This window comes from Chanos chanos, chromosome 3 (genome assembly GCF_902362185.1).
Source record: "Chanos chanos chromosome 3, fChaCha1.1, whole genome shotgun sequence".
In the NCBI taxonomy this organism is placed as follows: domain Eukaryota; kingdom Metazoa; phylum Chordata; class Actinopteri; order Gonorynchiformes; family Chanidae; genus Chanos; species Chanos chanos.
In genome coordinates, this window is record NC_044497.1 from 51,197,776 (window position 1) to 51,225,441 (window position 27,666).

The following is a 27,666-nucleotide window of genomic DNA, read 5'->3' on the forward strand; positions in this document are numbered from 1 at the left end:
TTTTTTCCTAGCCCTCTGGAGACTGCAGAAAGCCAGAGCTCAGTTTTTCTCATTTTCTCTCTCTCTCTCTCTCTCTCTGTCTCTCTCTCTCTCTCTCTCTCTCTGTCTCTCTCTCTCTCTCTCTCTCTGCCCGTCTTATTGTATCTTAGATGGGCTATACACCTCTACATGTAGCATGTCACTATGGCAACATCAAGATGGTGAAGTTCCTCCTGCAGCAGCAAGCTCACGTTAACAGTAAGACCAGGGTAAGCAGAACCCTAAGATCTGAGGCTCCCTGCACTTACGCAAGCACCACTTTTATACCCCCCCCCCCCCCCTCTCCTTTTACACCAATTATGGAGTGGCCCAATTAAGTTATAAGTCTCCCCCTTAGCTGAGTCTTCTCAGCCGAGGTGAGAGAGACTGACACATCCCTCTTCTGTCATGTGTGAAGCCAGTAAGTCATTCTTCCACAGTATGATTTTGGTAGTGTGGTAAAGGGAGGGGTCATCAAGTCCCTTCCAGGAAAGCACTGTTCTTTTCACTCTACCCACTGCTGAATAACAGAGACTGAAGTCAACTGCAAATTTGCATGACACAATTTTGTTGTGTTATGATGTCGAGATATTGTCCGCAACAAAGCTGTTGACAACCCAGTTGAGTCCCAGGTTTAGGCAACATCTTTGCCCTGTTAGATGGTTCCTGAACTACTCAGGAGTCTTCAATCCACACACACACGAGAAAACCTGTCGCACTTGAAATATACCTTTGTCTATTCTCTACTTTCTCTATGTGTTTCAACATGGCATTTCACGTTTTGTGCCACAAACTTAACGTCGGTTTCCAGGTCGGGTACACGCCGTTGCACCAGGCAGCCCAGCAGGGTCACACGGATATCGTTACGCTGTTACTGAAACACGGAGCTCAGCCTAATGAGATCACCACGGTGAGTGCTCCGACCGCTCCCGTCCTCTCCTCCGTTGTCAGCTCTCTCGTTTAATCCTCTTTCCCTCTCCACTTCTTTCACTCTACTCTGAGAGACACGCCGCGAGCCCCGCTCTCCAATCTTCCCCCTTGCTCCTAAAACCTTTCATGTCTTGCTTGAAACGTTTTTTTTTTTTTTTCTTTTTTCTTTTGATGGAATATCCTTGTTTTCAGCTGTGTTGTACAACTTGTTGCAGTCAACTTGGAACAGTTAACAGACTTTCTTTATATGCTGAGTTTTTAGTTATAAATGTTAAAGTACACGTGAAGCAAATTTATGGTTCGAATCTCTCGCGGGGGCCTTCAGACAGAAGGTATTTTTAGTAAATGAAATGCTGTGGTGTCCATTTGGTGATTTATCGGAGACGGACATTGGATGTTTTTTTTCCTGTCTCTTATCTGTGCTCAGAATGGAACCTCACCTCTGGGCATTGCGAAGCGATTGGGGTACATCTCCGTCATTGATGTGCTTAAGCTGGTCACTGAGGAATCCGTCTCCATGGTGAGCGAGGGACAGAGAGTTCATATACTCTCCCCCTTTTCATTATATTTGGCTGCATCTTATCTTATTATAAAATGTCATGTCTCATTATATTTTTCCCTCCCTCTCTCTCTCTCTCTCTGACACATTCTTTCTCTCTCTCTCTCTCTCTCTCTCTCTCTGTCTCTCTGTGACAGATCACCACAGAAAAGCACCGGATGAGTTTTCCGGAGACGGTGGATGAGATTTTGGACGTCTCCGAGGACGAAGGTGCGTTGTTGTCAAGTCTGTGATTTGCGTTGCCTTAGACAGAGCGGTAGCGAGCGTTACATTTAAAGCTATGATTCTCAGCTGCACGCTTTCAGAGGCACAGCAGAGGATGACTGTTTCTGATGGAGGAACTAAAGGGAACCAAGATACCAACACACAGCGGTCCTAAAGCTTGCTCTCTACCAGCTAGTTCCTGATCCTGAATGATGTCTTTTCATGTCTTTTTTTTTTTTTTTTTTTTTTTTTTTATAGGAGTTGCGCAGCTTACCTTAGGTAGGACCGTCTGGCCTGTTTGTCTGGCTTGGTTGTCCAGTTGTCGGTGGTTCCATTTCAAGCTCTTTCATTGTGTTTCTGATGTGTCTTTTGCTTTTTTTCCAGACTCTCTACACTGTATCTGTCGCTCAGTGTAAACTCAGCAACATTGTCTCCTCATCATTACCATGTTGTCATGACATTTTCTTTTGTCAGCAGTAACATCTGTCTGTGGATGCACCATACTCACAGGACCAGATATGCAAGTTAGAGCTATATTCGAAAGTTCTCTCCCAACTGCCACCGCAGGACTGACAGCCTGGCAGTAATTAAATTGGTAATTGACTAATGATAATTATTTGACTCAGCAGAAAGCACCAAAGGAACACATCAAACACAGCGTCTATGCATCTTGCAATTAAGCCTCTAAATAACCGAGCCAATCTCTCCCAAACAGAATCCAACCAATTTGCAGTCACTTCCGTAACAGGCATGTTCAACGCCGTAAACTGACGTCATTCGATGTCTTAATTTCCCCCCATCTTAATTCCATTGACTCAGTTTGTGTCTGTCTGACTCCATTGCTTGAACCAGTTGGGTTTGTCTGTCTGTGTGTGTGTGTGTGTGTATGCAAATCGCTGCTGGATCACGGAGCAGGAATGACAGCTGAGCTCCTCCTGTTTGTGCATTCTTCTGTTTTCTTTAACGTTTCCTCTCTTTCTGTCTGACTCTCTGACTCTCGGTCGTTCCTTGGTGTGTGCGCGCGCGTGTGTGTGTGTGTATGTGTGTGCGTGTGTATGTGTGTGTGTGTGTGTGTGTGTGTTTGATATCTCTGTTGTGCTGTGTGCAGGTGATGAACTCCTGGGGATGGACGGCGCTCGCTATCTTAAACTGGACGATCTGAAGGACCAGGATGAAGACTTCCTGTCACCTAAGAAAACTCTTAGAGACTTTGAGAGCGGCCTGGGAACAACGTGAGCTTTCTCTTCTGTCCTGCCGGAGAAATAGACTTCTGCCAGCCACTTAAAGGCGTAAACCGAGATATTTCAGAGTGTGAAAACATAGAAGACTGCAGTGATTGTGTCCAAACTTCAGCAGTGATTAGTGAATCTCATATGGTTTTTCACACTCAGATGAACAAGACCAGTTAATACTACTAGCAGGCTGTGTAACAAGCCTGTGAGTTCCTGTCCAGCTCTGAGGACAACACAAAAACTCAGACCTTCACCTTTATACCTTTTCTTTTCCTTATTGGTTCACCCATGCTACTCTCTCATTGGTTGTCTTGGTTACTGACCATTATAGATATGGAATGGGGCTATCTTATTAATGGACTTTTGTAAGAATCATAAGGAAAAGTAAGCTTTGTGTCAGTCATGACTTATTTCTGCCTGCGTTCACTAATCACAGACAGCAAAATGTTGCTGGAACTTTGCCGAAAAAAAAAATCATGGCAGAGTTTAGAACGGTCTTGAAGACATGAATGTTGGTTTCTGTCTAAATCACAGGATGTATGTTGATGACTAAAGCTTATCAAAAGAATTCAGAAGTTCAGAAGATAAAAAAAACATTGTATGAGTGTAACAGGCTTATGATTAAGGGTTTATGAGTTGGATAGTCCATCAGAAGTTCAGAATCTGACCCATCTCAATCCAAAATAAAAACTATACTGAACCTAAATTCTCTTTCATTGTCTTTAGACCTTACTCCCCTGCAATTCCCAGAATCCCTTGTGTGTCACCTGAAACAGTCATGCTGGACCAGGTAATGTGTTTTTTGTGTTGTTGTCTGAGTTTTAAAAATGAAAATGCTCCAGCTTTGTTCTCTCTCTCTCTCTCTCTCTTTCTCTCTCTCTTCCTCTCTCCCTTTCTCTCTCTCTATCTCTCTCTCTTTCTCTCTCTCTCTCTTTCTCTCGCTCTCTCTCTCTCTCTCTCTCTCTCTCTCTTCCTCTCCCTTTCTCTCGCTCTCTCTCTCTCTCGCTCTCTCTCGCTCTTCCTCTCTCCCTTTCTCTCTCTCTCTCTCTCTCTCTCTGTCTCTCTCTCCTTCTCTTGCTCTCTCTTTCTCTCTCACTCTCTCTCTCGTTCATAAAGCCATGGTTTGCTGTTTGACAGTTATGAATGTGGTCGCCCTCTGTGATCTGTGCTGCTCTGTCTGTCTGCAGCACACCCCTGTCCCTCTGCCTAAGGAGTATGACGAGGACTCACTGATCCCCAGTAGTCCGGCCACAGAGACCTCAGACAACGTTAGTCCAGTGGCCAGTCCCATCCACACTGGGTCAGTGGACTTCGATAGATTCACACCCCCCCACCCCACCCCCACCATCCATCACCCCACCCCCCTAATAACTGAGCAGACATTTCAAAAGGCTTCGCAGCTATGTTGCCTCTATGCCTGTTTATCATACACATATATTCCCTGTCCTACTGTCATCCACCCTGCTAATGAGTTAATGTCTTAAGACATGCTATCCGTTCCGTTTTTAAGGGGCGCAGGAGCGACCGGCAGGCTTTGTGTTGCGTGTTTACGGTATCTGGTGGTGTTTGATTGACAGGTTCCTGGTGAGTTTTATGGTGGACGCGCGGGGAGGTTCGATGCGCGGTAGCAGGCACAACGGGCTGCGCGTGATCATTCCCCCCCGCACCTGCGCGGCCCCCACGCGCATCACCTGCCGCCTGGTCAAACCTCAGAAACTCACCACCCCACCTCCGCTGGTCGAGGGGGAGGGACTCGCCAGCCGCATCATCTCTTTGGGACCCTCCAGCATGCAGTTCCTTGGGTGAGTGTGTTTGTGTAGGTTTGCATTGGTGTGTGTACTGTATGTGTGTGTCTGCGTGTGGTTTGGGTCCTCGTAGCGTTGTGTGGACCATTTGTTCCCTTGAACACATGAATATCTGACAGTTCAGGACTTATGGACTGATGCTACTTTCCTCTTGGAAAAAGCATTTTTTAATAAAAAAAAATGATTTCTGTTATCATTAAAACAGGAAGTAAAAAGTTTCAAAATTGGCTATTGCTACATTCGGGTTAATTTATTAATTTGTGTGATTGTGTGAATGTTTCTGGGTGTGTGTGTGTGTGTATGTGTGTCTGTGTGTGAGTAAGATGAAACAGAGAATTTAAACGTGTATATTCACATCAGTACACTTCAGGTGAGCTGTCAGCTACTGTCACAGCTCATGGCCCCACACCGTCAGTGCCGATTACACATCTAAATATATATATATGCAAATATTTCAGGCCTGTGATAGTAGAGATTCCCCATTTTGCGTCACTGGGCCGTGGGGATCGGGAGCTGGTGGTACTGCGGAGTGAAAATGGGTCGGTCTGGAAGGAGCATCGCAATCGGTACGGGGATGACGTGCTAGAGACCATACTGAACGGCATGGACGAAGGTAAGTGTAAAAAACCGACCCGACATTTTCAGAACTGCTGTTAGACTGCTATTAAAATTCAAATTGAGTTTGAGATTAAAACGTTCGCTGAAGGATATTATTTACAGCAGCACAAACGACACACGGTAACACACACACACACACTAATGCAGTACTCCTCGATATTTCAGATCTAGAAAGTCAGGAGGAGTTAGACAAGAAGAGAATTCGACGAATCATCTCCACAGATTTCCCCCTGTATTTTGCTGTGGTGTCGCGTGTCCAGCAAGAGAGCGACCTGATTGGTCCAGAGGGTGGTCAGCTGACCAGTAAGCTGGTCCCTCAAGTGCAGGCTATCTTCCCAGAGACTGCAGTCACCAAAAGAGTTCGACTAGGATTACAGGTGAGATAGGACGATTAAAAAAAGGGAGGGAGTCACTCAAACCTAACCGTATTTTTTCAAAAGTCAGACTCTGCGAATGTTTTCAAAAGTCAGACTCTTTTACTGTGTCTTTTTGGACTCCTTTGATGCTAATTCTAGTTTATTTTTATATAGGTCTTGTGGATTTTAAAAAAATGGTGATAAGTGCCGACAGACTGTAGACAGACTTTAGTACAAAACCGACTTTACATGCAAACTTTGTCTGTATATGCACATGAATAACTTTAATGTATACGGAATGCTTTTGTATACATTGTGTTCAGAAATGTGACCTTGTCAAGATGGGAGAGAATTTGTTATCAGTCCTCCACCTGTTTTTTTTTCCACTGTGTTTTTCCTCTGGTCTTTTCCATTCTGTCATCACTCATGCTGTGCTTTTCCCAATGGACCCCTTTCTCCTCTCCTAACCTGTCCTGTCCTGTCCTCTCCTCTCCTCTCCTCTAACCTCTCCTCTCTTCTCCTCTCCTCTCCACTCCTCTTCTCTTCTCTTCTCTTCTCTTCTCTTCTCTTCTCTTCTCTTCTCTTCTCTTCTCTCCTCTCCTCTCCTCTCCTCTCCTCTCCTCTTCTGTCCTCTCCTCTCCTCTTCTCTTCTCTTCTCTTCTCTTCTCTTCTCTTCTCTTCTCTTCTCTTCTCTTCTCTCTCCTTCACTCTCGACCCTTCCCTATCCAGGCTCAGCCAATTCCTGATGAGTTGCTGACTCGACAGCTGGGGAACCAGGCCACCTTCAGCCCTGTGGTGACTGTAGAGCCGCGCAGACGCAAGTTCCATCGGCCTATTGGCCTTCGCATCCCCCTGCCCCCCTCCTGGAGGGAGAGTCCACGAGATGCTGGCGAGGGGGACACTACCAGCCTGCGCCTCCTCTGCAGTGTCATTGGTATGGCCCAGGTTCTCTTCTGCTCTTGGGGAGGGGGGGGAGGTATCAGTGAAAACATGGTTTGGGATTAGACTTTGGGTAAGAGGTTTGGCTTTGGCTTGCTTTGTTCTGCCTTCTGTCCTGCCAAGCATTTCGGAAAATGCTAAAACAGATTGGTGTTCAGTCTGGAAAAACAGACTTAGGGATAATTATAGACAGAGAAAGATGATTCCAGATGGTGTTGTTTGGGGAAAAAAAGGGAAATTTTCTAAGCAACAACAACAAATATGTAACACCTTCTCCAGGTGGCACAGCCCCTGCCCAGTGGGAAGACATCACTGGCACCACCAAGCTCATGTATGCCAACAACTGCGCCAACTTCACCACCAATGTGTCTGCAAGGTGAGCAACTCCCCATAAGCCTTGAGCAAACTCTGTGTTACATGTTGTCATGTCGTTCTCATATCCTGCTTACACACACACACACACACACATTTTCTATCTCTCTCTCCCTCTCTCTCTCTCTCTCTCTCTCTCTCTCTCACTCTCTCTCTCTCTCTCACACACACACACACACACACACACACATACACTCTCTCTCTCTCTCTTCGCCTCTCTCACACACACACACACACACACACACACACAAACATTCGCATTCTCTTATATCATGTTGAGCTGTGCAGTGCGCTTAGACAGCTCCCATGAACAAACGCACAAACAATCACCTCACATTAGTGAATAAAGCAGACGCTTGCGCCCATGGCTCTGGGAGCCCCCGCCTCTTGTCTCTGAGTGCCAGCGTGTGTCCTGTCGTAGGTTCTGGCTAGCAGATTGCCCTCGGACGGCGGAGGCCGTGACCTTTGCCAACCTGCTGTACCGCGAGCTGATGGCCGTACCGTACATGGCCAAGTTTGTGGTCTTTGCCAAGATGAACGAGGCACGAGAAGGTCGACTTCGCTGCTACTGTATGACTGACGACAAGATGGATAAAACCCTGGAACTGCACGAAAACTTCACCGAAGTAGCCCGAAGCAGAGATATTGAGGTATATTGAGGTTTTGTGTGCGTTTGTTTATGTGTGTGTGTGTGTGTGTGTGTGTGTGTTGTTTGTGTGTGTGTGTGTGTGTGTGTGTGTGTGTGTGTGTGTGTGTGTGTGCATGTGTGTGCGTACGCATGCACGTTGTGAGTGGGTACTATCTGTGCCCTGTGATATTATTATGTGATCCATTCCATTCAATGGTAAATTGAGTGCACACATTCGCAGTCTTGTTATTGTTTGTTTTGTTGTTTGCTGTTGGTTTGCGTTAGAGGGAATTTGGATTGCTGCTCAGGCATATGAATCTTTGTGTGTTTAACTACTAAAATATGATCTTGACAGCTCTAAATATTTACGTGAGTCAGTGTGGCTGTGCTCTGACTCATGCTCTGACTCACTGTCACCCCCTCTCCTCCCACAGGTAATGGAGGGTATGCCACTGCACCTGGAATGTTCCGGAAACCTTGTTCCAGTTAGGAAGGCCACACAACAACCTCGCAGTTTCAGTTTCCAGGCCTTCAGAGATAACCGACTTCCCGTCACTGTGAAGGTCTGTCTGTTTGTCCTTCTATCTCTGTGTGATGTGTTTGTGAATCTAAAGTGATGTTTGTATCCCTCTTTCAGTGTCTATATTTATTGTTGTTTAGCTGTCATAAATATGCTGTGTTTGTGTATGTGTGTGGGTGAATGTATATATATATATGTGTGTGTGTGTGTGTGTGTGTGTGTGTGTGTGTCCGTGTTCTTGTGTGTGTGTGTGCGTGGTTGTATCTGTGTGTCTGTGTGTTTTATGTCGCTTCTTTGGTTTTCCATATCCTCTTACTGATTTGTGTGTATCTGATTAGCTGTCCACACACCTTCCTGCTATCAGTCTCTTTCCGTCTCTCTCACTCTCTGCTCCTCTCTCTGTGTCTGTGTGGTGTGTTTCTCATTGTGGCTTTAAAGTCTGCGTATCTGTGTGTGTCCGTCTCAGACTGTCTCTCTCAGACGAGCCGCTTGTGGACTTAATGTCCCTGTGGTGCAGTGACCCTCTCTCTCTCTCTCTCTCTCTCTCTCTCTCTCTCTGTATGTAGCTATAAATTTGGTCCACAGTTCTTTTCTGCATGCCCTTAACTCTTTCACCTTCCTTCTTGCCTGCCTGCCTGTCTGTATGTCTGTCTCACTGTCTCTCTCTCTCTCTCTCACGGTCACTCTCTTACTGTCTGATCTCACAGACGACAAGGTAAATGTGAAGGTAAATGTCTCTCTCTCTCTCGCCTGCCTATGGACTGCTTCCATCCCCTCCCCCGTCTACCTGTTTGTGTCGGCGCGCTGGTACAGAGAGTCTAATTCTCTTTTTTTTCTCTTTCTTTCTTGCCCTCTCTTTCCTTCTCTCTCTCTCTCCCTCTCTCTCTCTCTGTTCACATCTCTCTTCTTCCTATGTTTCTCCCCTTTCCTCCTTTTTGTTCTTTCTGTTCTTTTCATCATCATCCCTCTGCTCCCTGTTCTCCTTCCTCTCTCTTCTCCATCTGTTCTGCCTCTTCCTCCTCTTCCTCTTCCTCCTGCAACCTCCCTCTCTCCCTCTTACTCAGGTGAGAGACAGCAATAAGGACGCCACTGGATTCCTGTCCTTCCTCCGCAAGTCCACAAAATATGAGGACACGCAGCATGTGCTGTGCAACCTCAACATCGTCATGCCTCCCTGTGTTAAGGTACTGCCCTTGAGGCTTCTGGAGAAAAAAAACAAAAAAACAACACTCAGATTCAATTAGAGTCCTTTTAGACACGGGCGGACTCTTCACCTCTCTGCTCTGCTCCTTCTCAAACGCTTCTAATCTTTCACAACATCATTACCTAAACCCTGCAAGACCAGCCCACATCTTCACTGAGCCCCTTCCCATTCTCTTATGTTACTAATGGTGACGCTGAGTGCAATCATAGCCTTCTTAGCTGCTTAAAATTTTGAAGCCTTACAGATGGTCAGCACAAAGGAAAATAGTGTCACTGCTACAGAAACTGGATTAAAATTCATCTCGAGCAGGAGAGACGTGCCATTTGTACGCCTCTGATACGATCCTGTCCAACAACGAAATTTATATTTAATGGAAGTCGTGATTATTGAGATTCCCCCTGTTCATATTTTTGCTACACGTTACAAAAGGCCACTTCACAGCGTATATTTTCCATACGAACTGGGCTGAAACCAAAGTCAGAGACCAGATTGAAACGAGTATAACAGAACATGAGATGACTGAACTGCTAATATGCGAGTAATCACACTAATAATTCTGATCTCTGCTGGTCGTGGACTCTGTGGGGGGGGGGGGGGGGGGGCACTTTGAGTCGGGACGGCATTTACAGCGTGACGCTTTCGTTATCTGTTCGCCTCAGGTTGTGGGGAGCGAGGAGCGCCGGAGAACTCTGACCCCGCTGGCTCTGAGGGAGAGGTACAGCGCCCTCAGCGAGCCCGGCCCAGGTAAGACACGCAAACGCGCCTCCTTGATTCGGAAAAGGGGCGGGGGGAAAAAGGGGGGAGAGGGGCCCCATGAATGTTGCACCTGATTACGTTCCTTTACTCGTGCATGGCACCCTCTGAGCCTTGTATGCAAAGCGCTGGCCCACTGGACCCCAGCGCGCTGCCGTCCAGTCGGCCAGTGCCGGATTTGCACCCCCCCCCCGGGTTAAGCGGGCGCTGGAAGACGTCAGGCGGACCAGTAGGGTTTGGGACTTTTTTTTTGCCCCCGTTGCCGGTGGAATGAATGGGGTTGCATGTTGCTGAATTCAATGCAAATCCTGGTAGCATGGCTAGCTCCATGAGAATGAGTTCCTGAAGAAGAAGGGATTGCTCTTTTGCCTGCTGCTGAAGCAGGGTCAGGTTGTATGTGCAGATCAGGGGGCTGTGGGAGCGGGCACAGCTGTATCGAATCAGGGCATGTCACAGATCTGTCGCACAAGCATCACAGGGTTTTTGACTCAGAGGAGCGCGACTCGAAAACTGGCCAATTTTTTGGTAAGTCCGAATTTTATGGTTTCGCGGTCGTAAGCGGTCACTGTTTACAATGAGAAACTTGTTCTGACCGCTTTTATGAGACAGGCCCAATTCAGTTTTTTGGCTTAATTCTCACTGCCAAAAGAATTGTAGTGTTACAGGGTCATTCATAGAATGGTTAAGGTTTTAGTTGCTGTCAAGCGTGGATTGAATATTTAGAGGAAAAAGTTGAGAATAAAATACATTAGCCTTAATAAAATGTTTAGTTATCTTTGTTTCATATATGTGTGTGTGTGTGTGTGTTTAGTGTTTGTCTTTGTGCATTTTTGTGTGTGTGCGTGCGTGCGTGAGTGTGTGTGTGTGTGTGTGTGTGTGTGTGTTTGGTGTTTGTCTTTTTGCATATTTGTGTGTGTATAAATGTGCGTGTGTGTGTGTGTCTGGTGTTTGTCTTTGTGCATATTTTTGTGCGTGTAAGTGTGCGTGTGTGTGTATGTGTGTGTGTTTGGTGTTTGTCTTTGTACATATTTTTGTATACTTGTGTGTGTGTGTGTGTGTGTGTGTGTTTGTGTGTTTGTGTGTTTGGTGTTTGTCTTCATGCATACTTGTGTGTTTGTATGTGTGCGAGTGTGTGAACACGCCTGTGTGCGTGTGTCTGTGTGTGCGTGTGTTTGGTGTTTGTCTTTTTACATATTTGTGTACGTGTGTGTGTTTGGTGTTTGTTTTTGTGCATATTTGTGTGTTCATATGTGTGCAAGTGTGTGAACGCGCGTGTGTGTGTGTGTGTGTGTGTGTGCATGCCTGTGTGTGTGTTTGGCATTTGTAATTGGACATATGTCATTATTTGTATATAACACTGACAGGAGTTTTTGTTGTAGCCACAGTGAATGCCATGGAGAGAACGGAGCTCAAAATCTCACTGATTGCTGAACAGTTAGGACTGAGCTGGGCAGGTAAGAGTGCTTTACGGAAATGACTTTCCATCTGTGCCTCGAATACGTGCACCTCTAAATTATCGTTCTTCTTCCAACCTCTCCCCCCCCCCCCCCCCCCCCCCCCCCCCCCCCCAACACGACTCTCCATTTTGTAGAACTGGCTCGGGAACTGCAGTTTGGAGTGGATGACATTAACAGGATCAGAGTCGAGAACCCTAATTCTCTCCTGGACCAGAGTTCAGCTCTTCTCAACCTGTGGGCCGGCCGGGAAGGCAAGAGAGCCAAAAGTGAGCTCCTCGCTCCACTAACTGCTCCACTATAGCAAAATAAATTCCACCCCCACCCCCCCGCTTTTTTTTTTTTTAATCTCATTCAATGCTAAGCTCGCCTCTAAATTTGCTGTTTAAAAAGGGTTCCACAGATAGACACTCAGTGAGACTTTTTTTGGGGGGGGGGTGTTTCTTTTGTTTGTTTTGACAGTGGAGTGTCTGTACGGAGCTCTGAAAAACATTGACCGGTCGGACATTGTGAAGTCCCTGGAGGTCCAGGCTCCGCAGGCCGTACCTGAGACTGTGGAGGAGGGAGCGTGTCGAGACTCTACGCTGCTGTCTCCCAGCGTCATTAATGGTAAGGACGGCTTCCCGGCAAGCCCTGTCGCCGGAAAGGCTGAGCTCAGGTCGTACAGCGAGCAGTTGAAGGGAACAAGTCTCATCTTCTCTCCCAGAGCCTGACCTCTCTCTTGGTATCAAAAGGGAAATCATTACGGTCTTTTCAGATTGGTACTCAACCACTACTCTGATCCGGCCCCCCCCCCCCCCGTTACAGTGTGTTAAGAAGACAGAAACGGTTTTACGAGGGCGTCTGTGACGGTTTGATAGCGAAATTCACCCGACAAACCCGGAGAGCCGAACGTCTGAAACGTACTTCTCTTTTCTAAAGGCTGTTAGATGAATTAAATGGAGTACAACGTCATTCTCTGGGCAGAGAGTGAAAACCGGCAAAAAACCTAGAGATGACCGTGTGAAAAGGAGGGTGACTGAGAGTGCAGTGTGAGGTGTGCTGCTCCCTGTGTCACTACGCCTTTGTGCTGTTTCAGGGACCTTGCTGTCACCGTGGGGTGTCGGTCAGAACACAATCCAAGCATCCAATTTGGGGTTTTTGATATTTATTAAAACGCACAGCACGACATGAGCACACTTGAATTTACAAAAAGGGGGTTTGGTTGATATGGTCAGGTTTGGGTGTAGGTATAGGTGAGTATGTATTTGTACGTGTGTGGTTTCTGGAAATAAACATATAAAACATAATGGATAAGTAGTTAAAGATGGATGTAAACATAAACATAAATACATATACATACACATGAACAATACTATTTACAGGGAATATTTGGTTACATGACTAGATAACTGTAATAACTTGTTGCCGGTCCGCGTTCATGAGCCCACTAGTAGCGCTAGTGTGCGGTAACCACATTGGACTCTTAACTGTAGCATGCTACATAGCTAATGCCAGCATGCTAAGTGGCTATGCTAAGAAAATAATTCACAGGGCGCCGCCATATTGGGGCGCTACACTGCGCATGCGTGCCAATGGGACTCTGATCGTGGACCGGCACTATGGCAACAGCGGAGGGGTTACGCTAAGGTCATGCACGTCACTGTACAGGTACACATCACATTGTATCGATACGGCTATGTGGCTATAACGTACAGGCAAGGACTAGCATACATATAAATACGTATCTTAGTGACGGCAGACGGCAGGGAAATTACAGCGATCATACATGCAACCGTTACTAATGAAAATACTAATAAAGACATGCATACATATATAACAACTATATACAGTTAATTACAAATCTTCCCCTTATTACGAAAGATGCACCCTTAGCCCAACAATGTTTTGCACTTACAGTCGTCACTGACGCACACCGCATTAACTTAAACTGTCCAGGTTCTGACTTCTTCTCGCCGGAGTGGGGGTTGATCTGACGATCGGGGGGGATGCGAATCTTATATATGCTGACCTGTATCTTTAACCCTATTGGTCGTAAGGTCAGAGGGCAGCCTGGATGGACAGGTCAGCTGGCTAATCCTGACCTGGACGAGAAGTTTATGGGTGCGGTCTTTGGTGTACGTGCAACTTGTTGACTTTGGGGTGCATCGGGGGGAGGGGGAGCTCTGCCAGCCTGCTGGAAAAATACAGAACTTGCACGGTGCATTGGTTATCCAACATGTTGAAACTGTTAGTATGAAATGATTAACCTGACTGAAAGTACTTGTGTTTAATATGAAAAATCCTGAGAGGGTTAACTGACTAAGTATAGATGGTGATGTTAAATGATTACTTTATGAAATTATGTAAGTGTATGTAAATCGGAATTATACTTCCCTTGGACAACCATTTAAGCACTGTCTTCTGAGGCAGAGGTTCCCAACTGATGGCCCTTTTATACAGCCGCCCCCAAATTTGCTTGCAAATTTGCTTTACTAAAGGGCCACAGTTTCGTCAGGGGTTGTTTGCTGTATCATCTGGGATGGCTGGCAGCTCGATTAGCCGTGCCACTGGTCGCAAGTAAATCTTGTCCCTCACTTGAACACTCGCTGTCCGGACACGTCCATCTCTGCCAGTGACAACAGCTGATATTTTTCCAATAGGCCACAAAGCTCTGGGGAGCTGTGGATCCACAATCATCACGACTGTGCCTACTTTCAGATTGGGACTGTCCCTCTGCCATTTTTGTCGGGCTTGCAATTTTGGCAGATAACACTTTGTGAAATGGGCCCAGAAATGGTCCGCTAGTATCTGGCTATGACGCCACCGTCGCCTACCCAGTAGTTCGTCGTTTGGGTATGTCACTTGTGGCAAGGATGAATCAAGCCGCCCCATGAGAAGGAGATTTGGGGTGACAGGATCAGGATCTGCTATGTCCGCGGACACATATCCCAGGGGTTTTGCATTCAGGATGCCTTCCACCTCAATTAGGACTGTCCTCAGGACTTCCTCAGACACAGTTTGCGCTCCTAGTGTTGTTCGGAGTGCATCCTTCACTGAGCGAATTTCCCGCTCCCATGTTCCTCCAAAGTGTGGGGCGTTTGGAGGGTTGAAATGAAACTGAATTTTCTGTCTAGCCAGCTGTACTTGTAAAGTGGGGCTCAACATGGCAAAGGCTTCTTTCAGTTCCCTCTCTCCTCCCTTGAAATTGGTGCCTTGATCTGATATCAATTCCCATGGGGTTCCTCTCCGAGCGATGAATCTTCTCAGTGCCATTAAGAAGGAGTCTGCATCTATGCTGTTGAGGAGATCAAGATGCACACTTCTAGTAGTCAGGCACTTGAAAATTATGCCCCATCTTTTCTCCGTCCTCCGGCCTAGTTTTACTGCAAAGGGTCCGAAGCAGTCCATTCCTGTAGAATAGAAGGCTGGTTTGAATAGTCGGAGCCGTGCTGGGGGTAAGTCTGCCATCTTTGGAACAACAGGTTTTGCCCTCCATTTCTGACATTCCAGGCAGCCATGCTGGTGTCGCCGGATTGCCTCTCGTCCCCGCAGAATCCAGTATTTCCGTCGGATTTCTGCAAAGGTTCTCTCTGGCCCCGAGTGGTGCAGCTGATCATCATAGTCCTTGATGAGAAGCTTCGTCACCACATGGCTTGGGTCTAGTACAATGGGGTGTACAGCTACCAGGTCAGTTTGTTCAGTTTGCCTGAGTCTTCCTCCAACTCGAATGAGGCGCGCAGCCTCATCCCACTCGGGTGACAGTGTGATCAGCCGGCTTTGTGGTGGCACGGGTTTGTTGTGTTCTAAGCAGGTGAACTCTTCTTTGAAGCTGTCCATCTGAGTTCTCCTCAGGATGGTGTTCTCTGCTTCAGAATAGTCAGCTGCTGAAGGATTTCCTGTGCGCCCTGCCGCCCCATGAAGAAACAAGGTGGTGGTCTCTAGTAACTCTTGGTATGTTGCACACTGCTTGGCATCTGGAAGTATAGTGTCAGTAGCCGTTTGGGTGATACCGCAGAAGATTGGCTTCTTTACCTCTGCAGCATCATCGGGGGGTTTGCTGTCTGGCTTCTTTGGCCACTTCGCTGGTGGCTGACTCAGGAAAGCAGGACCATGGCTCCATCTGCTGGGCTTCGTGAGCTCAAATAAGGTTCGCCCTCTGGTGATGTCATCGGCCGGATTGTTAGCTGACTCCACATATCTCCAGATGTGGTTGTCTGTGAGCTCCTGAATCTCAGCGACTCTGGTCCCCACAAACACTTTAAAGCGGCAGGAGTCTGACTGTAACCAGGTGAGCACTGTTGTGGAGTCGGACCACAGTACCGTCTGTTTGATGGGGACGGTCAGCTCATTCTCTAAGACCCTGGCAAGCTGTGCACCAGTCAAAGCTGCACAGAGTTCTAAACGTGGAATCGACTGTTGACGCTTTGGGGCCACTCTTGATCTAGCCATCAGGAACGCCACTTGGACTTGACCTCGCTCATCTTCAGAGCGCATGTATGCTACCGACCCATAAGCACACTCTGAGGCATCGCAGAAGATGTGGATTTCTCTGCTGACTGTCGGAGTGTCCAGCTCTGGGCTGGTGTAGCACCGAGGCATGGTGATGTTTTTTAGACATGGCAGCTCACCTTCCCAAGCTTTCCATGCCTGCAGCAGGTCTTCTGGGAGGAGGGGGTCGTCCCAATCACGCTCCTTGCTCCACAGACGTTGTACAATGACTTTGGCTCGGGTGATGAAGGGGATGATGTAGCCCAGTGGATCATATTGGCTAGCCAGGACTCGGTAAATGTGGCGCATTGTGGGTTCAGCAGGGTCGACTGGGCGATATCTGTATCCGAGTGTGTCGCTTCTGCAACTCCAGCGCAGTCCCAGTGCTAGTTCTTGGGGATCTACTCTGTTCTGCGTAAGCCACAGCTCACTGCTCTCTGACCTGGATTCCTTTGGCAAATGGCTGATGACATCTCCGATGTTACTTGCCCACTGCCTGAGGTCAAAGCCACCCGTAGCCAGAAGTGCTCTCAGCTTATTTACTAACTGCCTTGCTTCTTCGACAGATGTGAGGCTCTGGAGGCAGTTATCTACGTAGAAACACCGTTCTACTGAGTGCCGCACATCTTCGTTCGGTTGGCTATGATCCAGAATGTGTCTTTGGAGTGCGAAGGTGGCACAGCATGGGCTGCAGGTTGTGCCGAACGGTACAACTTGCCATTCATACACACTAGGAGGAACATCTCTGGCCATGTCGCGCCAGAGGAAGCGAAGCAGGGGCTTATCTTGGGGTAGGAGACGGACCTGGTGGAACATTCCCTTGATGTCCCCACTAATGGCTACAGCATGTTGCCTGAATCTCAGTAGCACCCCTAGCAGTGATGGCCCGAGCGGTGGTCCAGGAAGTAGGAGGGTGTTCAAGTTCTGACCTTTATACTTGAATGAGCAGTCGAACACAATGCGGTTCTTCCCGTTGTGATGAACCATGTGGTGGGGAATGTACCAGGTCTCCTCTGCTGCCTCAACCTCCCTAGGACCCAGCTTGGTAACATAACCTGCTTTCTCCAATTTTTCTACCTCCTCATTATATGCCGCTGCCCTTTCTGGGTCCTTTGCTAATCTGCCCTCTGTGGCTCGGAGTCTTGCCATTACTGCCTGCTTAGGAGCCTTCAGGATTGGGAAGTTTTCCATTCGAAGCAAGGGGGTTGCATACCGGTCCACTCCATCAACCGTAATTCTAACCGTTTTTTCCTCCAGTATGTCGACTGCCTTACGGTCTTGCCTGGATCTGGTTACCAATTTCTCACTCCGGTATGGCACTGTGTCTAGTTGCCATAGTTTCTTGACGTGGCGATAAAGTTCAGCTGCTGGGGAAACAATGGAGGTCAGCAGACATTGTGTTGCACGGACTGGATTATGAAAGTCTCTTGCGGGCCCTTGCAGTGTCCAGCCTAGCCTGGTCCTGATTGCTGCGGGGCCCCCCCCCAAGTGGGCCCAGTCTGACTGGCTCGACGGGAGTGATGAGGTGAGTGTTGTCGGCTCCAATCAGCAGCAGTGGTGACACTTTATTGAGCGTCTCTAGTGGAAGTCCTTGCAGGTGACGGTACCTCTTCTGGAGGGAGGCAGCAGGGTGTGAGTGCTCTGCTAGTGTGAGGTGATTGGCAGTGAAGGCGTGACGAATCCTGTATGTCTTTCTTTGGTTCGCCACTGGTGAGACTGTGAAGGATACAGATGACCCATGCAGTACCTTCACATCCTGTCGGACGGTCCTCAGTGCCAAGTTCTCCGCTTCACCTTGTAACTGCAGCTGTTGGGCTGCAGACTGGAGGAGGATTGTGCGCTCAGACCCGTCATCCAGCACTGCATATGTTTCCAGTGACCTTTCTCCATGGCGCAAGATGACCTTGATGACTTTAAGGAGCACATGGTTGCAGTTACTGGGACGATCTAAATACAGGGTCTTCACTGCCGAGTTCACCAGGCACGTACTCTCGCTGGGTCTCTGGTTGACGTCGTGAAGGACCTGCAGGTGCTTCCCGTTACAGATCCGACACGGCTTCTTGAGGGTGCACTGCGCTGCCTGGTGGGTGCGCGCACATCGCCAGCACCTTCTGTTGTCCTTTATCCAGGCTATCTTTCTCTCAGTGGAGAGCTGTTTAAAGTCAGAGCACTGACTTAGATGATGGTCAGAGTTATCGCAGTAAGGGCAATAGGATTGGAACTTTACCTTCTGTTGTGATGGTGAGGGAACTGCTGACAGGGACTTCGAGGCAGGAATGGATTTTTCTACACCATGCAGAATTGTTGTAGGCTGATGCTTGGGCTTTAGCAGGGGCCTGTCCCTCCGTGTTGCTGGAGGCTGTTCTCTCCTAGGTTGGCACCTTGTTTCCAATTGCAGCCAGGTGGAGAAGTCTAGGAGGGTGTAGGCCATAGTCTCTGGTTTGAGCTTACTGATGTGCCTCTTAAATCGGCAGAACTGGTCCGTTGGCAGCTTCTCCAGTAGGCGCTCCACATGAGAACCACAGGCCAGCTCCGCCTGCCCCTGTCCGCCTAGGGTCTGCAACAGTCCCACAAGTGAGTGGATGCGGAGGGCGAAATCGTCAAATGCCTGTCCATCTCCAGGTCGAATGGGAGGCAAATCCATGATGGCCTTGATTTCTCGGGAGGCTAGCTGGCGGGGTTGACCGTACCTCTCATCTAGCGCTCTGACGGCTCGAGTGAATGGGTCCGGTGCTTGAGAGAAGGCCAGCGCCAGGCGTCGGGCTTTGTCTACTTTCAGGTGCTCCAGGAGGACGTGGTACTTGTACTGTTCTGTCTCTTCTGGATCGAGCAGGTTGTTTAATGCCATCCTCAGCATGGTGTACTCTGTCTCATCCTCCTTGGTGAAGTCTGGAAAGGTGGGTCCCACTACCCGGCTGTAGGAGCGTCTCCGCACCACAGGGGACACTGTTGTCTTTGATGGTGCTGTCGCCGTCACCTCAGGCTGAAACGTGGGCCAGTACGGGCTGGGGTAGGCGGCGCTGGGCTGAGGGTAAGGTGTCAGGTATGAGGGCATACCCATCACTGGTCCAGGCGGCCAGTACATAGGTGGATATGGTAAATGTGGCTGACCAGGTACTGCTGCTGGCTGCTGTTCGGTTTGGGGTGCTGCCAGGGGTTCTTCCTTCGTTGGATGAGGATGTGGCAGTGGTGAGACCGGCAGCTGCGGCAGTGATGTATCGGAGGCAGCCACATCTGTCTGTTTGGGCTCAAATGAAGGCGGCAGGTGGTACAGTGCGGAAGACACAGAGGAGGGATCTCGGCTGACAGGTGGTGGAGACTGGACTGACTGTGGCAGCTGCAGGCGCTGTAAGTGTGTTGTTAGCTCCTGCACAATGGCTGGGTTGGCAGTTGGTTGGACTGGTAGGACTTTAGCCTCCCGTGGTGTTGACCGTCTTGAGGAATGGCGAGAGGATCGGGAGCTATATGGCGTGGATGTTGAAGAGCGCTCCAACACACGCTCGAGAAGGGCGCTCTGCTTCTTCATCGTCTCCAACAGTTGCTGCATGAGCTCCTCTTGGCCTCCAGTCGCTGCTGGGGACTGCCTCTGGGCTGCAGGTACTGATGGTCCGAGGGGGGTCATCTCGGCCTGTCCCTCTTGGCGCCTAATTCTCTCCTCTTCGTGCTCATGTGCGTGCGTGCGTGCATACTGTACTTCATAGCCCTCAAGGTGGGCAGGGCGGCGGGTATCCCTGTGAGGACGATGTGGGGGGGATGGAGCTGGAGTTGGATGCTGAGACATTTCCACGGCAACAACACTGGTCCGGCTCGAAGGACCATGAAAAGGAGGGTGACTGAGAGTGCAGTGTGAGGTGTGCTGCTCCCTGTGTCACTACGCCTTTGTGCTGTTTCAGGGACCTTGCTGTCACCGTGGGGTGTCGGTCAGAACACAATCCAAGCATCCAATTTGGGGTTTTTGATATTTATTAAAACGCACAGCACGACATGAGCACACTTGAATTTACAAAAAGGGGGTTTGGTTGATATGGTCAGGTTTGGGTGTAGGTATAGGTGAGTATGTATTTGTACGTGTGTGGTTTCTGGAAATAAACATATAAAACATAATGGATAAGTAGTTAAAGATGGATGTAAACATAAACATAAATACATATACATACACATGAACAATACTATTTACAGGGAATATTTGGTTACATGACTAGATAACTGTAATAACTTGTTGCCGGTCCGCGTTCATGAGCCCACTAGTAGCGCTAGTGTGCGGTAACCACATTGGACTCTTAACTGTAGCATGCTACATAGCTAATGCCAGCATGCTAAGTGGCTATGCTAAGAAAATAATTCACAGGGCGCCGCCATATTGGGGCGCTACACTGCGCATGCGTGCCAATGGGACTCTGATCGTGGACCGGCACTATGGCAACAGCGGAGGGGTTACGCTAAGGTCATGCACGTCACTGTACAGGTACACATCACATTGTATCGATACGGCTATGTGGCTATAACGTACAGGCAAGGACTAGCATACATATAAATACGTATCTTAGTGACGGCAGACGGCAGGGAAATTACAGCGATCATACATGCAACCGTTACTAATGAAAATACTAATAAAGACATGCATACATATATAACAACTATATACAGTTAATTACAAATCTTCCCCTTATTACGAAAGATGCACCCTTAGCCCAACAATGTTTTGCACTTACAGTCGTCACTGACGCACACCGCATTAACTTAAACTGTCCAGGTTCTGACTTCTTCTCGCCGGAGTGGGGGTTGATCTGACGATCGGGGGGGATGCGAATCTTATATATGCTGACCTGTATCTTTAACCCTATTGGTCGTAAGGTCAGAGGGCAGCCTGGATGGACAGGTCAGCTGGCTAATCCTGACCTGGACGAGAAGTTTATGGGTGCGGTCTTTGGTGTACGTGCAACTTGTTGACTTTGGGGTGCATCGGGGGGAGGGGGAGCTCTGCCAGCCTGCTGGAAAAATACAGAACTTGCACGGTGCATTGGTTATCCAACATGTTGAAACTGTTAGTATGAAATGATTAACCTGACTGAAAGTACTTGTGTTTAATATGAAAAATCCTGAGAGGGTTAACTGACTAAGTATAGATGGTGATGTTAAATGATTACTTTATGAAATTATGTAAGTGTATGTAAATCGGAATTATACTTCCCTTGGACAACCATTTAAGCACTGTCTTCTGAGGCAGAGGTTCCCAACTGATGGCCCTTTTATACACCGTGCTTAGTTAGACATTACATAGGGCTGTTATAAAGTGGACCTTCACGTCTTTAATCTGCTGCAGGGTCTTTTTTGCATCCTAATGTAATGAAGACAGTTTGAACTTACTGCATCCGCCCTCTGTATGTGCTGGGGTGTTTTCCGGTATGTGAGAATGAGGAAATGAGAAATGTCTACTAACATGCATGAGTGGAGGCTTAGAACTGGGAAGGGCAATATCATTTGAATTGGCACCTGTGCCGGTGCAGATAGTTTTAGCTTGATTGGCTTCCATAAATGTTCTCCCTTAGTCTCTCTCTCTCTCTTTCTCTCTCTCTCTCTCTCTCTCTCTCTCTCTCGTTCTATCTATCTCCCTCTTTCTCTCTCACTTTTTCTGTGGACATGTCATCTGCAGCCCAGCCGCCCTACTCTTCCTCCTCACAGCTCTCCTCTCCGACCTCTGACCTCATAACGACCTCATGTTGACCTCCTCTGGGCCTCCTCTCTCCTCTCATTTTTATGTTTTTTTTTTTTTAATTCGTTTTTTTTTAATTAACTGTACCTGTTTTTAGCAGGTGAACTCTTTATTTGTGATGTAGTGTTGTCTCTCAGTGCATGTGCATGGGCTCGATGTGCTTTCCACATGTTCTGCTGTGACAAGAAAATGTGATCGTGTAGAAAAGAAAAAAGGTTTTTGGACTTTTTGTGTTGTTTTGTAATAACCGACATATGTGTGCATGGCATGCTTTCAGTGTGTGAATTTCTCCCTTTTTATGTAAAGTTCACTTTTGTCGTTTTCCTGTTTGGTGTTTTTGTTATTGTGAAACTTTCAACATAATGTATTAATAACTTAAATAACTGCAATATCCTGGTGAATATTTTGTTGTGGTGTTTTTTAATGCTGTGCTTTTACTGGGTCCACTGTTTACAACATTTGCATAAAGTTCTCAAAACTGTGTCTGTAACAGGGCTGTCTAAACTTGCTTTAGTGTTACAGTCATGTTTCCTGAACATTATGCATCTTATTACGTAGTGTTGGTGGTGTTTTGGGTGTGGTGTGTGTGTGTGTGTGTGTGTACAGTGATCTTTTTTGGTAAAAGCAGGTTGTGTGTTGTAACTAATGTTGCAGGGTGCATTCACAAGACCCAGATATTTTTGTTGATTAATGCCAAAGCTGGTGACATCTAGTGGCTGGAACTGCACGATCAGCTCACCTGTAAACAGTTCTGAAATCTGCTCTAATTACACTGTCCAGACCGTTTAATTAAAGGCCAGCTCCAACCTATTTAATAGACTAATGAGTAGGAGTTCTGCAACTCCACACTCAAGTATGATTTTGAGGCATGTGAACGCAACCTCAGTACTTATTTAATGTGTGTGTGAGTGCGTGTGAGTGCGTGTGAGTGTGTGTGTGTGTGTGTGTGTGTGTGTGTGTGTGTGTGTGTGTGTTTGTGTGTGTGTGTGTGTGAAAGAGAGTGAGAGAAAGAGAGAGAGAGAGTTTGTTTCAGCTTGAAACGATCCCAGTAAATATTGTGGTGTGTGTGTTTCTTTGGGTAGATGTTTATAATAATAGACTAACTGATTCATTAATTTGTGTGTCTGTGTGTGTGATACCATATGTACATATATCTATACTGTGACCCGTATTGTCGTGTGAGTGCGTGTGCCGTTGTGTTCCGAGAAACATTCTTAAATGATTTGTGCTTCACTGTGTACAGTGCTTCCTGTTCAGGTGTGTTTATTTTCACAATGGGAGGCACAGTGAAGGTCATTTTATGTCCATAATTATCACCTCACTCTCCTTCATATCACAACACCATCTCAGCTCATCTCCGTTCTTAACCCCATCATCCATACTTCACACTCAAACACGTAGCTTATAATAACAATTACAAGAGAGACATCTTTGCCCTTATTTTCTTGGACGTTACTCAGAGCGCTTTCCAAAAATTTTATATCCACCTCATGTTTATTTTTATTACCTTAACAGTTTAAGCAAGTTTATTTGAAAGTCTTAAATTATATCCTTGAAATAAAGGAGCAGATGAAGTTGCCCTAATATTGCCAAAAAGAGTTTTAGAACGGATCAGTGCGCTGACTGAAACAGCTGGAGTTTCAATATGTACTCTGGGACACTGTTTTGGTAGGTTTGGTTACAACAGAAGAAATATGCTTTTTGGCTAATCCCTGTGACCTCCAAAATATGCAATGAATACATTTCTAAAAGCAACCGAGAGGATGCGGAGAGATAATATTATTGACCGAGTTTACATTTAATAAGGAAACCTGGGAAGAAGATGAGATTGAAAATTACAAATTGTCTGGTGATAAGAGTGTAAGGGCTGCCATATAACCCATATCGGCTGTGTATCTGAGTTTAAATGAAAGTATGAATTACCTTTTCACAATCATAAGGAGACAAAATTGATCTGATATTAGTTTATATGATATCAGGTATCATTATAACAGAACTAATGTAAATGTAGATTTGGATCTAGATTATATTATTGGCCCATGAATTTGGGCCTCCAGATAATGGCTGTGCTGAATTACTGGTGACAACCTGGTGATATTTTCTGGCCACCAACCTTTAATTTAGTTAAGATAGCTTGCATGTTAAATGTTGCAGGTTCAATATACAGTGAGAAAAACATTAGTTAATAGGAATAAAGAGAGTTGTATAATTAATTGAACGAGGACGCCCATGTTGGAAATCTAAATGGGTGCGTAATTGATTCATGCGGGATAACACAATTATGCTTGATACTGAAGATCTCTGGTCGCCAACAGTGACGATGACTATCAGAGAGATATGATAATATGTTGGATTAGTTATGACTCACTAAATCATTACACGTTTTATAATAGCCAGATGGAACCAACACAAAGAGTTGTCAGTAATTCAGAAAATACATGAACACATGAGCATATGTTTTCCTAAACTTGCTTCAATGGTTTAAGGAGAAAAGCATTTGTGGCACTATATACAGGTGCTCTAGCTTGTGTTTTAACTTAACAGTCATCGCACAGCAGGTTAACATATTCATACAAACAAATGGGACAGTCTTCTGGTGCTTCTCATTAAACAGAGAATCTGCCTTTCCTTACCTTCACATGCAGTGAAAGCACTTAAATGTCTTTAGAGTTAAATTAAGACAGCTATTAATTATGATAAAAACAATCAAGTAATTACTGTAATCATAAAACAGATACTTGAACAGTCTAAATAGAAGGCGGTGTTTTGTGCCAAAGTTTAAAAAAAAATAATTTATTACTTTCAAATGTTTGATGATTCAGAATTGTGGCTGTGTGTGTGTGTGGTGTGCGCGTGTGTGTGGCTGTGGCTGTGTGCGTGTGTACGTGTGTATGTGTATTTGTGTGTGTGTGCCTGTGGTGTGTGCGTGTGCACTTATGTACATATGAGTATGTTAATAACTATATTTTTCTCTCTGCAGAATGAATGCTGTACCCTCCACACAAAACCACATTAACACAGTCTCTGATCTTACATTTGATATACTTTAGCTTAATCAGTACGACTTTTTGCCGGAACACAGCACACCCCTTTGCACACGGACTGTGGCTGAGACCACACGCAGTGCACCTTTGGCTGACTCCTGCAGCCCCTTTCAGAGAGGGCCAAGTTCCTCACATTCACCCCCCCCCCCCCCCGCCCGCCTCTGTGTGGTGTTAGCTCTGCCTCTTTTGTCTTACCATTCCCCAGGTTACGGACTGGTTCAGGAGGAGCTCCTCTCTCCAGCCTCAATGCAGTACAGTCTACCGTCCCCACTGGGTGTGGAGCCCTATTGGCAGGAGGTGTCAAGCCTTGAGTGTGCTCCCATTGCCACCACCGAGGAGGATACGATGATGGAGATGTCGGATGTGCAGGTATGGCCGGCAGGGGTGAGTCCCTCCCTGGTGACGGTGGAGGACTCGTCTCTAGAGGGCAGCAGTCGCGCCGACGATTCAGAGGGCAACACGCTGAGCCTGCCCTGTAGCAGTTTGGGGCGACCCAGCAGTGGTGCAAGTGGGGCCAGTGGCTCTATTATGGAGCTGGAGGAAGAGGAAGAGGAGGAGGAGGTGGATGAAGACAACACGCAGCACGAGCCTGTCTCCTCTGGCTCGGACAGGGCTCGAGCCAGTGGCGCTGTCCCAAAGGTCAACTACAACGGGCAGGTTGGAGGTCAGAGGTCGGAGGGCAGGAGGTCAGAGTTGGCGGCAGGCGGCAGCTTGACAGGTGGAGCTAGAGGAGGAGTAGGAGGAGCAGGAGGTGGTGGAATTATGGCAAGTTCAGAGGAAAAGCTTTCTGTTCTTACAGGGCAGCAGATTTACGCCCAGCTGTGCGAGAGGACTGGACTAACCCGGGCCTCAGAGCACAACGGAGACAGGTGAGACTCTCACATAAGATAAAACTCCAAATTCTCTTTTATCAGACACAGAAACTCGCAATGTCCCTCCCTATACTTGTGTGTACCTCCGTCTCAGGCTAGGGGGAGGTGCCTTCCAGCCCTATGTACAGGAGAAGGAGGCCTTTAAAGACTCCATTCACAGCTGGTCCCAGCACAAACCCAGACAAGCCGTGGAATCCACAATGCCATCGCCTAGAGACCACAGCCAATCACGCGTCTCCCAGGAGGCCCTGATGATGCCGGTATGTGACACAGGCCATTCAGAGGTCCTGCGGGGTCGTCTGCTGGGCACACAGCCCTTTGAGAAGGGACTGGGTTTCTCCCACCAGGAGGAGGAGTTACGGGCATGGGACCATGAGAGACGAAAGGCACAGGTGTGTGTCCTCTGGCCTGTCCAACTCAGAAGAAAAATTTAACTTTGATAAATCACGATGGTTTGTGTCAACAAACCTTGACAACGCTAAACAGCTAAAAATAGTTTGGTTATTTTACGGAAGAGCAAAGACAAACTAATATTTTAGGGCAGCATTTCACAACATAGTGCACAAGTACCCCCCTGCTTTGCCCATTCCTGTTGCCGCCTTACACTGGCACACCTGATTCAAGTCTAACCAATGCGTAATTGGAGCTGATCAGCTGAATCCGCTGTGCTTTTGCAGAGCTGAAGTAAACATACTCAGGTCAAGGGGACTTTGAGGTCTGAACTGAGAAACAATGACTTGAGAAAATGGATGAAATTTTTTTTTAATTTAGTTGTTTTTTTTATTCAACTACATCTTTATAATGACAAATTTAAAACCAAAGTAAGGATTATTGAAATCATTCAGTTTCAGTTAAAAAAACAAAAAAACAAACAGTGATGATTAACTGATGTGAAACTTGTCATTTTGCGTTTTTGTATAAAGCGTATCACTTTTTTCACAGAGAGAAGATCCGGTCGAATTCATGGGTGAACATCCAAGTGAAGAGCAGTTGACTGATGAACACGGAAACATTGCAAGAAAGGTCAGTGTATCCCCCTTTCACTCAGCGAACAAGCACTCCCACTCATATACACACATCCACATACACACACACACACACAACCAGCTCACATACACATTCCCACATACATACACACACAAAGATAACTCATACACAAACACCCTCCCCCCTCACACACACGCGTAAAGACTCTGTCACTTAACCTTAAATATGTGACACACAGGTGTTCTGAGGACCTTTTTCCTCCCATCCACCCCCCCTCCTCTCCCCTCCTCTCCCCTCTCCTCCTCTGTCCCCTCCTGCCCCACTATAGCTGAATGTTGATGTGAAGAGGGGAGTGCAGACTGTGAAGCAAACCAGTCTGCGGAGAGTTAAGCATTGAAAGAAACACATTCTGTCCTGAAGGTATGGGACAGCTAGAGGAGGGCATTAACACAAATATGACCGTTGTCTTTCGTACACACAGTCACCCAACGCCTACACTGAAGAAACAGCACAGCCTAGCCATGGTTTTCTAATGTATCCATTAGAAGATATTCATATTTGTGCTTTGCTGCCCGCAATAGTCATAGTTGACAGCATTTTCAAGGGTGTACATTGATAAACGACCGTGTTCTGTCACTCTGTGTTAACGATTCCTTGGCTGTCCTGCAGGGCCAAACATCCACTGCCAAACCATCCTTCACCAACACACAAAAGGGAGACAGAGCAAGACAAGGAGCAAGAGAGAGAAGAGGAGGCGACGATAAGAAAACCACAAAATGAACGTGACAAATATCACACACAAACAAACAAACAAAAAAAAAACAAACAGGTGCAAACTGACACTGGAAGGCCTCTCAACAAAAGAAGGAGGAAATCTACCTGTAGTTTTGTAAACATTTTTAAACATAAACAAAATATGACTAGCTTAGGGCATGATCTTTTTGTAAAAAAAAAAAAAAAAAAAAAAAAAAAGATGTGAAAAAAAAAA

The 27,666-nt window shown here is 46.9% G+C and overlaps 1 protein-coding gene across 1 annotated transcript in view; it reads left to right on the forward strand.

The window, feature by feature from the left end:
- The window catches only part of ank1b (ankyrin 1, erythrocytic b), a 67,020-nt gene extending 39,562 nt beyond the window's left edge, over positions 1-27,458 (forward strand). The window contains exons 19-42 of the mRNA XM_030770289.1: positions 150-248; positions 830-928; positions 1,376-1,468; positions 1,645-1,717; positions 1,970-1,990; positions 2,820-2,943; positions 3,670-3,733; positions 4,131-4,243; positions 4,521-4,745; positions 5,207-5,361; positions 5,532-5,743; positions 6,452-6,656; positions 6,941-7,037; positions 7,455-7,683; positions 8,096-8,224; positions 9,246-9,365; positions 10,045-10,129; positions 11,518-11,592; positions 11,730-11,861; positions 12,055-12,201; positions 25,025-25,688; positions 25,786-26,083; positions 26,634-26,714; positions 27,348-27,458. Of these exons, the coding sequence (XP_030626149.1) occupies positions 150-248; positions 830-928; positions 1,376-1,468; positions 1,645-1,717; positions 1,970-1,990; positions 2,820-2,943; positions 3,670-3,733; positions 4,131-4,243; positions 4,521-4,745; positions 5,207-5,361; positions 5,532-5,743; positions 6,452-6,656; positions 6,941-7,037; positions 7,455-7,683; positions 8,096-8,224; positions 9,246-9,365; positions 10,045-10,129; positions 11,518-11,592; positions 11,730-11,861; positions 12,055-12,201; positions 25,025-25,688; positions 25,786-26,083; positions 26,634-26,714; positions 27,348-27,458 (3,651 nt within the window). The remainder of the gene's footprint in view (positions 1-149; positions 249-829; positions 929-1,375; positions 1,469-1,644; positions 1,718-1,969; positions 1,991-2,819; positions 2,944-3,669; positions 3,734-4,130; positions 4,244-4,520; positions 4,746-5,206; positions 5,362-5,531; positions 5,744-6,451; positions 6,657-6,940; positions 7,038-7,454; positions 7,684-8,095; positions 8,225-9,245; positions 9,366-10,044; positions 10,130-11,517; positions 11,593-11,729; positions 11,862-12,054; positions 12,202-25,024; positions 25,689-25,785; positions 26,084-26,633; positions 26,715-27,347) is intronic.
- Positions 27,459-27,666: the final 208 nt, after the last annotated feature.